Source organism: Vulpes lagopus, chromosome 15 (assembly GCF_018345385.1).
Source record: "Vulpes lagopus strain Blue_001 chromosome 15, ASM1834538v1, whole genome shotgun sequence".
NCBI classification, from domain to species: Eukaryota; Metazoa; Chordata; class Mammalia; order Carnivora; family Canidae; genus Vulpes; species Vulpes lagopus.
The window spans coordinates 22,713,140-22,727,086 of record NC_054838.1 but is presented as its reverse complement, the minus strand read 5'-3'; the positions used below and the strand labels follow the sequence as shown (position 1 = coordinate 22,727,086).

Sequence of the window (13,947 nt, the reverse complement as noted above, 5' to 3'; positions counted from 1 at the left end):
AGACAATTATCATATGGTTTCACTCACATGTGGAACATAAGAAATGGTAAAAGGGACCATAAGGGAAAGGAGGGAAACTGAGTGGGGAAGTTAGAGAGGAAGACAAATTGTGAGACACTCCTAACTCTGGGAAACAAAGGGTTGCAGGAGAGGAGGTAGACGGGGGGTAGGGTAACTGGGTGACAGGCACTGCCAAAGGCTCATGATGAGATGAGGACTGGATGTTATATGTGGCAAATTGAATTTAAATGATATTAAAATAATCTCAATCCTACTTCTGTGGTCTTGCAATTAATTTTGTGTCAAATATGAAAAAGGGATACTGTATAAAAACTCATATCGATTTCCCCATTCAGAAATTCTGCTCTCCACTTTGAGAAAATCCACAGTGAAGTGGAATATAATCTAGCATTCTTCTTAGACCTTTATCACCACACCTCAGGTAAGAAAGACCTAGTTGCATGAGTGTCACTGCATAGGCTTCTTCAGTGTTTTTCTACCATCACTATCTGTATGCCCCACAGATGCAGAACAGTTACTTGGGTTGAGAACCTGCCTTAAGAATGTAGAGAAGTCTCTCTCGAATCTGTTTGGTACGGACAGCATAGACAACTGGGTTGAGAATGGGTGGAATGAGGAGGTAAAAGTTGGCCAAAAGGATATGGATATGAGGAGGCACATGATGGCCAAAGCGGTGAGTGAGAGAAGAAACAGCAATGGGGATATAGAAGACAAGAATGGCACAAATGTGAGAACTACATGTCCCTAGAGTTTTAAGCCTGGCCTCTGGGGTGGCCAACCCCATTACAGCCCTGAAAATCATCACATATGAGACAGTGATAGCTAATGAATCTAGGATCAATACCAGGAAGCCAATTCCCATTCCATACAAGTTGTTGACTGTTGTGTCACCACATGCTAAGGTAACTATGGCCATGTGCTCACAATAGGAATGGGCAATGATTTGGGTCCGGTAAAGAGGCAGCCTCAGGCGAATCATCAGAGGCAGAGGCCCAATGTAGAGTACTCCACGGAAGAGGGCAGCCAAGCCCAAACGACCCACTGCTGCATGAGTGAGCACCAAGGTGTGGCGTAATGGGTCACATATGGCCACATAGCGATCAAAAGCCATGGCAAGGAAGATTCCTGACTCAACAGTGGCAAAGCAGTGGATGAAGAACATCTGAGCCAAGCAGGCATCCAGGTCAATGTTGTGGGCACCAAACCAGAAGATGGCTAGTAGTTTGGGCATGGTAGACGTTGAAAGGACCAAGTCAATGACAGCCAACATGCACAGGAAGAAGTACATGGGTTGGTGCAGGCTGCGTTCCACCTTTATCACTGCCAGGATAGTCACATTTCCCACTATAGCCACCAGGTACATAGAGCTGAAGGGGATGGAGAGCCAGATGTGCAGGGATTGCAGCCCTGGAATACCAGTAAGCCAGAAAGAACTAGGCACCAAACAGGTATTATTAGACATGAACATGTTTCAGGCTGTGGAGTATCCAGGAGATAGGAGCTCTTGGATTTTTGCTCTTATGAGAGGTATTGTTTCTGGAAACTGTAGACTACTAGATTCTTATTTTCATCCTGTGCAACTGATGGAACCTATAATAAAGAAGTCTCAAAGTCTGCTTGACATATTACAGATTTTATTAAACTATGCATGAAAACACTCATTGCTACATGTAGAAACAGGCATGCTCATGACTTCTAATGCTAAAATGCCCTACTCCACCTTGGAAGTCTCCAACTTCTTTATCACTTTTCAGTATTTTTGCTTTGAGAAACACTTCTTAAAGGAAATGGGAACTACAGAATAGTTCTATGTGCAATGATTAAATGTAAACCCATGTAGTGTGTTTAGCTCAATGCATATGTACTGTGTATAAATAGCAACATTAATAACATCAATAACACCGATTTCCTATTTGCAATTACTGATTTTATTTTTTTAAAAAAGATTTGAGAGAGAGTATGCAAGAGTGGGGAGACAGGGGTGAGGTAGAGGGAGAGACATCTCCAGCAGATTGCCTGCTCATGGAGCCTGACATGGAGCCTGACACTCAGGGCTTGAGGTCATGACCCTGAGATCATAACCTGAGCAGAAATCAAGAGTCAGATGCTTAACCAACTTAGCGACCCAGGTGTCCCTAAAATTGATTTTATAATGAAAAATTGGAAGTTATGTGTATTCAAAATAAAGCATTGTTTAAGTTGTAGGACATCCAATGAGTTAGAATTATGTTTATAATATTTTTAGATCTATGTATTTACCTGGGAAAAGGTATACATCATGCTACAGTAAATGAGGGGATAGCAGGAGGCAGATTAAACTATGATAGAATTTCATTAAAATACAGGTATGTGTCATAGTTGTAAAAACCCCTTTTTAATTTTCTTTCTGTATTTATGTATATTTTGGCTTTTAAAGTGGACAAGGACTTTAAAAGTAGTCTTAAAACTATTAAAGTCCAAAGACAGAGTGACTATTTACTAAGGAAAACATATCTGTGAGGTACAATTTCTTTTTCTCTGGATTAGTCAGATTGCCAAACCTAATTGGCTTCTTCAAAGAGATTTGGTACAAGATCTTATTTCTCAAAGAAAAGAATCTTTCATTTAAGGTTGCCCAGATTTCATGGTTAAAAGATAAAGAGACAAAGTTCCTTAAAGGTTTACTCTTAGGACAGAGACTATTAAGCTTACTGAGTATCTGGGTATCCATAAGATAGGTAAAAGAAAAGATGCATCTTTCTATAAGTATTTCTCACTTTAGGGAGTATGTACTCTCTGCCTCTGTTTCCTAGTCTGAAATGAAGGAAGTAATAGCTACCTTAGAATTGCTTCATATAGTAAATGAACTATTTATAAATGTGTGCATGAAGAAGCTCAAGTGTTAGGAAGCCTGTATTCCCTCCTTACCTACTCCTCCCCTCTGTTCTTTGCCCTTTTCCAGAGAGCACAGACACAGCATTATTTCCATAGGACCTTGTGGAATCCATATCCTAAGATAAGTAGCTTTAACATGGGAATAGTCACAGTTGAGACCTGCTGATGGTATAAGGATCAACTCAGAAGGTTGTCTGACTGTGCAGCAACAGACTGTAGGCCCGATAAGGCTAAAATAGTCAATTTTTCGTCTTATGTTCTGATGGACAGTATTATGCAATGAGATTCTTGCCCTGGGGTTTCTTCTTTTTCTTCATAACCTAGGCCAAATTATGCTTTATTTATTCTGCTTTTGACTAGACCCAGGAAAAGAGAAGCCCTGGTTGAACCAGAAAACAAATGTAGTTTCTAGAACTTGGAGTTTTCTCCCAATGACTGACTCCCTTCTCTGGAATGTACTTACCCACTGAGAGTGCTGTTCACAGAGCTCTAGGCTGTGTTCTATACAGTGGTCACCTCTTATTTGGATGCTTCGACAAATTTAGAGTCAAGGGGAGGGAGGCCATAGCCCTGATCTTTTTAGCATTTTGTCCTGTGTCTTCTTTATCCAGGGCTGAAAATAGCCAGTTATTTCCTAATGGCTGCACAAAGAAGCCTGAACCTTTACTTCTGGATCTTCAGTTACCCCTTCCTTGGGAGCACTCTTCAACTCTTAATCCCACTCCACTACCAGGACTAGATCATAGACTCTTAATCTATTCCCTTGAGTGGGGCTCTTGACTGGCCCCAGGTCTCTGACTACCCAACCCTCAAGTCTGAGGTATTTTAAGGACTCCAAGAGGGACACTGGGAAAGAGTTCACAAGAGAAGTGTGGAAAACTACCAGATGCTGATATAATCATATGGATACTTTATTACATATATTTTTAAAAAAATCTAAGTTATGCCTAGATATGTTTTATATACTATGTATATTTCACCAACACTAATTTTGCCTTTTGCTTTTTAGAAGTTCATGTTTATGATTACAAATCTTATTTTTAAGCAAACTGCAATATGTGTCCAAGTCTGTGGTTACTTTAACTTTCACTTCTCAGTAGTGGACTAGTTTCAGTTTTTATATGCCAAGTGGTACATAGTTATCAATATTTTTTCTGTTCAACCTTAGGATAGGATCCCAGAAGGTAGATTACTGACCATTGGTGCAGGCCTCATGAATCCTGTTGCCAAACAGCTTTCCAAATCATTCTTCCAGTTTGTGTTTAACCCAGTGTCAAATGAGTTCATTTGCTAAATTGCCCTTCAGTAATTTTTAAAATACCCATTATATAGATGAGCAAAGCAAAACCTTGTTTCATTTTTTTATTTCTACGGAGAAGATATTTTTCTGTATTTGAACAATTTGTAACCAATTTTGAAGTTTCTTTTCCCTTTTTTTACATAGTATTCTTAAATGAAGGAGAATGATTATTTCAGAATATATGGGAAATATGGAAATGTTATTTAAGTTTTTATTTAAATTCTAGTTGGGGGTAGAGGCAAGATGGTAGAAGAGTAGGTGTCCTCCTTTCATCTGGTCCCCTTAACTTAGCTAGATAACTATCAAATCATCCTGAACACCTATGAATTCACCTGTAGAATGGCTTGAATTCTACAAATAGAAAAGTAACCACTTTTTGCAGGATAGGAGTAGAAGAGAAATGGAGACGACATATGCATAGATAAGCGGCAAGAGGAAGACACCTGTATAAGCTGGTTACTGGAAAGCAATGTAGCCCTGGAGCTTAAAATTGGGACCTTAGAAATGTGCTCCAGTGAGACTTCCCTGCCTGAAGGTGCTGAGTAGCGAAGCAAGTCAGAATCCCAGGTAGGATAGTGAGTGGGGTCTCAAGATCCCCAGATCCCTCAAAGAACAGGGATGCCTGAGGCAGCAGAGTTCTCAAGCATGGAATGTGGAAACTGGTTTAAGTCAGAGCCAGGGAGAGGACTTGCAGCTTGTTTCCCCATAAACTGAACTTGGAACCATGATCAGGTGACCACTTTCTATGTTGGGTACCTGCAAAGGGCTGGAACACAGCAACCCTCTGTCTTCCCCCTGGGAGAAGCAAAGCAGGTGAGTACTTGACAGGGCAAATGCTCTCTGTGCCAGGGCCCTGTACAAGAACAGAAACAAGGGGACACTCCACTTCCTCTGGGAGGGCCAGAGAGAGTGCATGAATAATAGGGCAAAAGCTCTCCCTGCCCGGGCCCTGCAAAGTGCACAAGGCAGCATCTCTCTGCTTTCCCCCAGGACTATCAGAGTGGCTGGGCACCATAAGAGTCTTCAGACTTTGGCATGCACCAGGAGGTTTTAGCTTCAGGGCTGGAGATCTCCCTGTGGCCATTTTTATTTTCACCCTCTAAAGAGGTGCAGAAAGTGTTTAGGGAACATAAGCCACGCACAGCAAGCAGCTTACACAGCCTGGTCCCCTGGGCTTAATCTGCCTGGCCACAAATACCTCAATCAGCTCTGCAGGCCCCTCTTACAGAAGACCAGCTAGAAGTACAGGTGAACAGCAAGTTCACTGACCAAACAGGACTGCAAAACTCCACTGTTAGGGGAACATAGTATATAGGACTTGAGGGTTTTTTTCTTAGGATTTATCCTTCAGTTTAAATTTTTTTTTCCCATTTCAGCTAGTTTTTGAATTTTTTCCCATTTCAATTAGTTTATTTTTATCAACTATTTACAAATACGTTATAGATATGTTCATTTTTGACTTCCTTTCACTGTATTCAATTATACATACATACACACACAGTTTTTATAATTTTGGAATTTAGTATCTTAGCACACAGGCCAAAATACACTTAACCAAGTGGATCACCCTGTTTTGTCCACTCATATTCTCTCTCCCTTCCCCACTCCCATTTCCTTTTCCTTTTTTTTTTTTTTGGTCTTTTTCTTTTCTGATTTCTGACCTGTTTGGATTGGTCTAGTGTGTATTTTGCTTGGGTCATGGTTGATATTTTTGATTTTGTTCACTTGTTCATCCATTCTTCTCTGGACAAAATGACTCAAAGGAGGAATTCACAAAAGAATGAACCAGAGGTAATGCTCTCTGCCATAGATCTAATTGACATGGATTTAAGTAAAATTTTAGAGATGGAATGAAGGATAACAATTATAAAGTTACTACCTGGGCTTGAAAAAAGCATAAAAGACTCTAGAGAATCTCCTAGGCTAAAGTTAAAAATGCTCTGATATGCAGTCTAAATTGGATGCTCTAATAACTAGGGTAAATGGAGAAGAAAGTGACATAAAAGACAAGTGGATGAAAAGGAAGTGGAAGAAGAAAGTTAAAAAATTGGAGAATCTTGAGGAGAAGCTTTGAGAGAGAAGTGATGCCATTAAAGAGGCCACATCAGAATTACTGGAGTGCCTGAGGATGAAGAGAAAGAGCACCAGAAGGTGCTCTAACCAGTTAGGCTACCTGAAGAAATGGATGCATTCCTAGAGAGATATAAGCTTCCAAAACTGAAACAGGAAGACCTATAAAACCCATATTTGAGCAAATAGTAGCTGAAAAATTCCCTAATCTGGGGAAGTAAATAGGCATTCATAACCAAGAGGTAGAGGATCACTCCCCAAAATAAAATAAAAATAGATACACACCCCAACATAATAGTGAAGCTTGCAAATTTCAGAGATAAAGAGAAAAATCTTGAAAGCAGCTGAAGACAAGGGATTCCTAACATACAGAGGGAGAAATATTAGATTGACAACAGACCTATCCACAGAGACTGTCAGGCCAGAAAAGGCTGGCAGGATATATTCAGGGGACTAAATGAGAAAAACATGAAGCCCAGAATACTTTATCCAGAAAGACTATCATTCAGGATGGAAGGAGAGATAAGATTCCAGGATAGACAGAAACTGAAAAAAATATGTAACCACCAAGCCAGCCCTGCAAGAGATATTAAGGGGCATCATGTAAGTGAAGAGGGTCCAAGAGTAACATGAACCAGAAAGAAAATCTACAGAAACAAGGACTTTAAAGGTAATACAATGGCACAAATTAATATTTTTCAATAATTACTCTGAATGTAAATAGGCTAAATGCTCCAATCAGAAGACACAAGGTATCAGATTGAATAAAAAAGCAAGACCCATCCATATGCTGTCTATAAGAGACTCATTTTATACCTAAGATACCTCCAGACTGAAAGTGAGAGGGTAGAGAATAATTTACCAAGCAAATGGACCTCAAAAGAAACGTGGGGTAGCAATCTTCATATCACACAAGTTAGATTTTAAAACAAAGACAATAAACAATAAATAAATAAAACAATAAGGGATGAAGAGGGACACTGTACCATACTTAAAGGGTCTATCCAACAACAAGATCTAACAATTGTAAATATTTATGCTTCTAATTTAGGAGCAGCCAATTATATTCATTAATAACCAAAGTAAAGAAACACAGATTATTAATAGTAAGGGACTTCAATACCCCACTCACAGCAATGGACAGATCTAAGCAGAAGATCAAAAGAAAACAAGGACTTTGACCCACTGGATGAAATAGACTTCAGATATATTCAGAACACTCCATTCTAAAGCAACAGAATACACATTCTTGTCGAGTGCCCATGGAGCATTCTCCAGAATAGATAACATACTGGGTCACAAATCAGGTCTCAACTGATACCAAGATATTGGGATTATTCCTTGAAGTATTTTCAGACCACAATGCTCTGGAACTAGAACTCAATCATAGGAGGACAGTTGGAACTCAAACACTTGGAGGTTAAAGAGGATCCTACTGAAGAATGAATGGGTTAAGGAGAAAATATTAGAAAGATTCATGGAAACTAATGAAAATGAAAGCACAATTGTTCAAAATCTTTGGGATACAGAAAAGGCAGTCCTAAGAGGGAAGTACATTTCAATACAAGACTCTCTCAAATTAGAAAAATCTCAAATACACAAGCTAACTTTATATCTAAAGGAGCTGGAGAAAGAACAGCAAATAAAGCCTAAACTCAGGAGAAGAGAAATAAAGATTAGAGTAGAAATCAATGAAATAGAAACAAGAATAGTAGAATGGATGAAGGAAACTAGAAGCTGGTTCTCTGGAAGAATAAGATTGATAAACCCCTAGACTAGACTTATCAAGAGAAAGGACCCAAATTAATCATGAATGAAAGAGGAGAGATCATGACCAACACCAAGGAAATAATTTAAACATTTTGAGCAACTCTAGGCCAACCAATTAGGCTACTTGAAGAAATGGATGCATTCCTAGAGACATACAAGCTTCTAAAACTGAAACAGGAAGACATAAAACCTGAACAGACCCCTAACCAGTAAGGAAGTTGAGGCAGTCATCAAAATCCTCCCAAAAAACAAGAGTCAAGGGCCAGATGGCTTTCCAGAGGAATTCTATTAAGTTTTTAAAGGAGGAATTAATAATTATTCTTGTAAAGTGGTTTCAAAAAATAGAAATGGAAAGAAAACTTCCAAACTCATTCTATGAGGCCAGCATTACCTTGACCCCTAAACCAGACAAAGACCCCACCAAAAAGGAAATAAAGGCCAATATTCCTGATGAACATGGATGCCAAAATACTCACCAAGATACTAGCCAATAGGATCGAACAGTACATTAAAAGGATTATTCATTATGACCAAGTGGGATTTATTCCTAGGCTGCAAGGGTGGTTCAACACTCAAATCAGTGTGATACAGTACACTGATAAAAGACAAGAACCATATGATCCTTTCACTTGATGTAGAGAAAGCATTTGACAAAAACACAGCATCATTTCCTTATTAAAATTCTTCACAGTGTAGGAATAGAAGGAACATATTTCAATATCATAAAAGCCATATACAAAAGGCCTACAGTGAATATCATTCTGAATGAGAACAAACAGCTTTACATCTAAGGTCAGGAACACGACAGGGATGCCCACTCTCACCACTGTTATTCAACATAGTACTAGAAGTCCTAACCTCTGCAATCATACAACAAAATAAAAAGGCAAACTGTCAAACTCTCATTCTTACCAGATGACATGATAACCAATGTGGAAGACCCCACAGACTCTACCCCAAAATTGCTAAAACACATACAGCAATTCAGCAATGTGGCAGGATAAGAAAAAAAAATCAATGCACAAAAATCCATTACATTTCTATACACTAACAATGAGACTGAAGAAAGAAATTAAAGAACTATTCTCATTTACAATTGTACCAAAAACTGTACAATACATAGGAATAAACTTAATCAAAGAGGTAAAGGATCTGTACTCTAAAAATTACAGAACAGTTATGGAAGAAATTGAGGAAGACACAGATATGGAAAAACATTCCATGCTCATGGATTAGAAGAATATTGTTAAAATGTCTAGGCTAAAAAAAAAAATGTCTAGGCTACCCAGAGCAATCTACATATTCAATGTAATCCCTATCAGAGTACCATTAACATTTTTCACAGAGCTGGAACAAATAATCCTAAAATTTGTATGGAACCAGAGAAGACCCTAAGTAGCCAGAGGAATGTTGAAAAAGAAAACCAAAAGTGGGTGCCATCGCAATGTCTGACTTCAAACTATAATACAAAGCTGTGATAAACAAGAGAGCATGGTGCTGATACAGCCATAGATCAATGGGATAAAATATAGAACCCAGAAATGGAGCCTTAACTCTATGGTCATCTCCTCTTCAACAAAGCAGGAAAGAATATCCAATAGAAAAAAGACAATCTCTTCAATAAATGGTGTTGAGAAAATTGGACAGCCACACGATAAAGAATGAAACTAGACCCTTCTTTCACCATACACAAAGAAACTCAAAATGCATGAAAGACCTAAATGTGAGACAGAAGTCCCTCAAAATCCTAGAGAAGAACACAGGTAGTAACTTTTTGCAAGACACATCTATAAAGGCAAGGAAAACAAAAGCAAAAGTGAACTACTGGGACTTCAAGATAAAAAGCTTCTGTAAAGCAAAGGAAAGTCAACAAAACTAAAAGGCAACCTATAGAGGGGAGGAAGATATTTGCAAATGACATCTCAGATAAAGGGCTAGTATCAAAGAGCTATAAAAAAACTTCTCAAACTCAGTACCCACAAAAACCAAATAATCCAGTCAAGAAATGGGCAGAGGACATGAACAGATGTTTCTCCAAAGACAACATACAAATGGACAACAGACATGAAAAAATATTCCCCATCACTTGTCATCAGGGAAATACAATTCAAAACCACAATGAGATGCCACTTTATACCAGTTAGAATGGCAAGGTTAACAAGACATGAAACAACAAATGCTTTCGAGGATGTGGAGAAAGGGGAGCCCTTTTACACTGTTGGTGAGAATGCAAGCTGGTGCATTCTCTATGCAGCCACTATGGAAAACAGTGTGGAAGTTCCTCAAGAAGTTAAAAATAGATCTACCCTACAACCCAGCAATTGCACCACTGGGTATTTGCCCCAAAGATACAGATGTTATGAAACAAAAGAGTACCTGCACCTCAATGTTCATAGCAGCAATGTCCACAATAGCCAAACTGTGGAAGGAGCCAAGATGTCCTCCAACAGATAAATGGATACAGGAGATGTGGTATAATATATATAATGTATACACACACACACACACACACACACACACACACACACACTGGAATATTACTCAGCCACCAGAAAGGATGAATAGCTACCATTGTAAATGGTGGATGGAATTGGAGGGCATTATGTTGAGTAAAATAAGTCAATTGGAGAAAGAATTTTCATATGGTTTCACCCATATGTGGAATGTAAGAAATAGTGAATGGGACTACAAGTGAAAGGAGGGAAACTGAGTGGGGGAAAAATTAGAGGAAGATGAACCATGAGAGATGCCTAACTCTGGGAAACAAAGGGGAAGGGGAATTGGGTGGGGGGATGGGGCAAATGGGTGATGGGCATAAAGGAGGGCACATGAGATGAGCATGGAGTTCTATATGTTGGCAAATTGAGTTGAATATTTAAAAGATTCTTAAGTAGTTCAGGAGAGGGTAGTAATGTCCTTGAAGTTTCAAATTAGGTAATTGCTAACATCTTAGGCAAATCTGGAAGGATATAAGACTCTGGATGTAAGAGAGGAATCCAATCTGATTTTAAAGCTCTTCCCCTCCCCCTCCTTCCACCATATTTGAGATATAACTGGCATATTACATTTGTGTGAGTTAAGGTATACAATATGATTATTTGGTACACATGTATTTTCAAATGTTTACCACAGTAAGATTAGTTTACACGTCCACCACCTCACATAATTACCAATTTTTGATGGTGAGAACGTTTAATACCAACATGCTTCACACCTTTCAGGTATAGAATACAGTATTAACTACAGTTACCATGTTGTAGAGGATATTCGCAGAGCCTATTTTTCTTATAACTCCGAGTTTGAACCCTTTGATAAGTATTTACTTTCCTTCAACCTCCAGTTGCTGACAACCACCGTTCTACTTTTGCTAGGAGTATGGCCTTTTAGATTCCATATGTGAGGGATGCCTGGGTGGCTCGGCAGTTAAGCATCTGCCTTTGGCTCAGGTTGTGATCCCATGATGTGGACTGAGTCTCACATCAGGCTCCCTGCATGGAGCCTGCTTCTCCCTCCGCCTAGGTCTCTGCCTCTGTCTCTCATTAATAAATAAAATCTTAATAAAAACTTTAAGGCTTAAAAATAGATTCCATATGTGAGATCATGTAGTATTTGTCTTTGTCCACCTGATTTATTTCACCTTGCATAAAGCCATAAGGCTCCATGTTGTCAAATGGCAGGATTTCTTTTTTAAGGTTTATACCGTTTTCCCTGGCTGCTATGAGGTATTCATTCTTCAGTCAATCCTGATTGTCAGGACTTATGAGTACTAAATAGCAGAAAGATACCACTCCTAGGTATACGAAACTACTATCATATGAGCAAAAGTATGGTAAGGCTATTTTTGCCAACAAGGGGAAGGGGCAGGGAGAGACAGAATGAGACTGAGCCACCACCATAACACACTGTGTGGCTCAGGCACATGTCTTCTCTGTATGAAGTAGCCCCAAGGGTGAAAATCTGCTATTCCTAGATCAGCTCTCTTATTGATAGATTCCTCATACATGTCTAAAATGATTTATTAGTCTCTATTTTGGATGACACCATTTTAATTATCTTATTGTAGCATTAGGGAAGGAAGGACTTTTTAAAGATTTTATTTATTCATGAGACACACCAGAGAGAGGCAGAGACATAGGCAAAAGGAGAAGTAGGATTCCTGTGGGTATCCTGATGTAGGACTTGATCCCAGGATTCTGGGATCTTGCCCTGAGCCAAAGGCAGATGCTCACTGAGCCAGTTCTCTTAGAGCTGAACAAAATTTTTGGTAGGTTATGCATACCACTGCTAAATAATGGGTTACATGGATCAGAAGATAGATTGGATGGTGAGATAGCTAGAGCTCTAGAACAGGTTTGTGATAAAAACAACAAAACAGGACACATATTATGGAGGTTCCTGAAATGGCTAAAGATAGACCTACCAATATGATCCAGCAATTCTACTTCTGGGTATATATACACAAAGTAAAAGAAAACAGGATAGCAGATGTAGGTATTCCCATGTTTACTGCAGCATTATTCACAATAGCCAAGATATAGAGACAAAAAAAGTGCCTATCAATGGATGAATGGAGAGGTGATCACATATATACACAGGATAGTATTCAACCATGAGAAAGGAGAACATCCTGTCATTTAACGGACATTATTCTTAGTGAGGTAAATCAGAAAGAGACCAATACTATATGATATCACTTATATGGTAACTATAAAAAAGCTAAACTCAAAGAGTACAGTGAAGTTTGATAATTACCAGAGAATGGTGGTGGTGAGGTGGGATGGAGGGGAGAGGTGGAGGAGATAAGATGGGTATTTAAAAGGTGCAAATTTTCAATGAGCAGTAGGGTCCTAGATACAATGTCTATATTCCACTACTGTACATTGGGTATTATAATCAAACCTGCTAGGAGACTGCATCTTAATTATTCCAACCACTGAAGAAATTATGTGATGTGATAGAAATAGCTAATTACTACAATGACAGTCATAGCAGAGCATATATATGTATCAGCATGTTGTATACCCTATGACAAAACATGTAAATTTCAATTAAAAAATTGTTATCTAAGTGTTTTGCGAAAAAACAAAAATCAACCAAGATACCTCCAGCCAAACTATTCTTTAAATATGGAGAAAAAATACACACATTCCCAGATGAATGGAGAGATTCACTGATAGCAGAGTATAATTATAAAGATTGTCCGTCAGGGCAGCCCAGGTGGCTTGGTGGTTTAGCACCACCTTCAGCCCGGGGCCTGACCCTGGAGACCCAGGACTGAGTCCCACATCAGGCTCCCTGCATGGAGCCTGCTTCTCCTTTTGCCTGTGTCTCTGCCTCTCTGTATCTCTCATGAATAAAATCTTAAAAATAAAAGATTGTCCTTCAGGATGGAAAGAAAAGATACCGGAGGGTAAACCAAGCATGTAAGAAAGAATGAAGAACATTAGAAACATTAGAAACCTGGGAGAGTTCATGACAACAATTATATCTTCCCCACTTATTGATCTATTTATGTATATTATATATACATCTAATAGAGTACCAAAAATAGGGGGAAAAACAGAATTGAAGGGAAAAATAGTTGGAAATTTCAATACCATATTCAGTTTACATAACAATTAGCAAGGATATAGAAAATTTGAACACTATCAACCAAATCAAAATAGTTCAATCACATATGGAATATTCTCTAGGAAAAAACTATGGTATCCCATAAAACAAGTCAATAATTTTTTTAAAAAATTCCCCTGGCTATTCGGGGTCTTTTCTGATTCCACACAAATCTTAAAATAATTTGTCCTAACTCTCTGAAGAAAATCCATGGTATTTTGATAGGGATTGCATTAAACGTGTAAATTGCCCTGGGTAACATTGACATTTTCACAATATTAATTCTGCCAATCCATGAGCAT

The 13,947-nt window shown here is 38.7% G+C and overlaps 1 protein-coding gene across 1 annotated transcript; it reads right to left on the bottom strand.

Annotated features, from left to right (window-relative positions):
* Window positions 1–535: 535 nt before the first annotated feature.
* On the bottom strand, window positions 536–1,489 carry LOC121475955 (olfactory receptor 52M1-like). The gene has a single exon (XM_041729640.1). The coding sequence runs from the start codon at window positions 1,487–1,489 to the stop codon at window positions 536–538; it is 954 nt and encodes a 317-aa protein (XP_041585574.1).
* Between the last annotated feature and the right edge of the window lie 12,458 nt (window positions 1,490–13,947).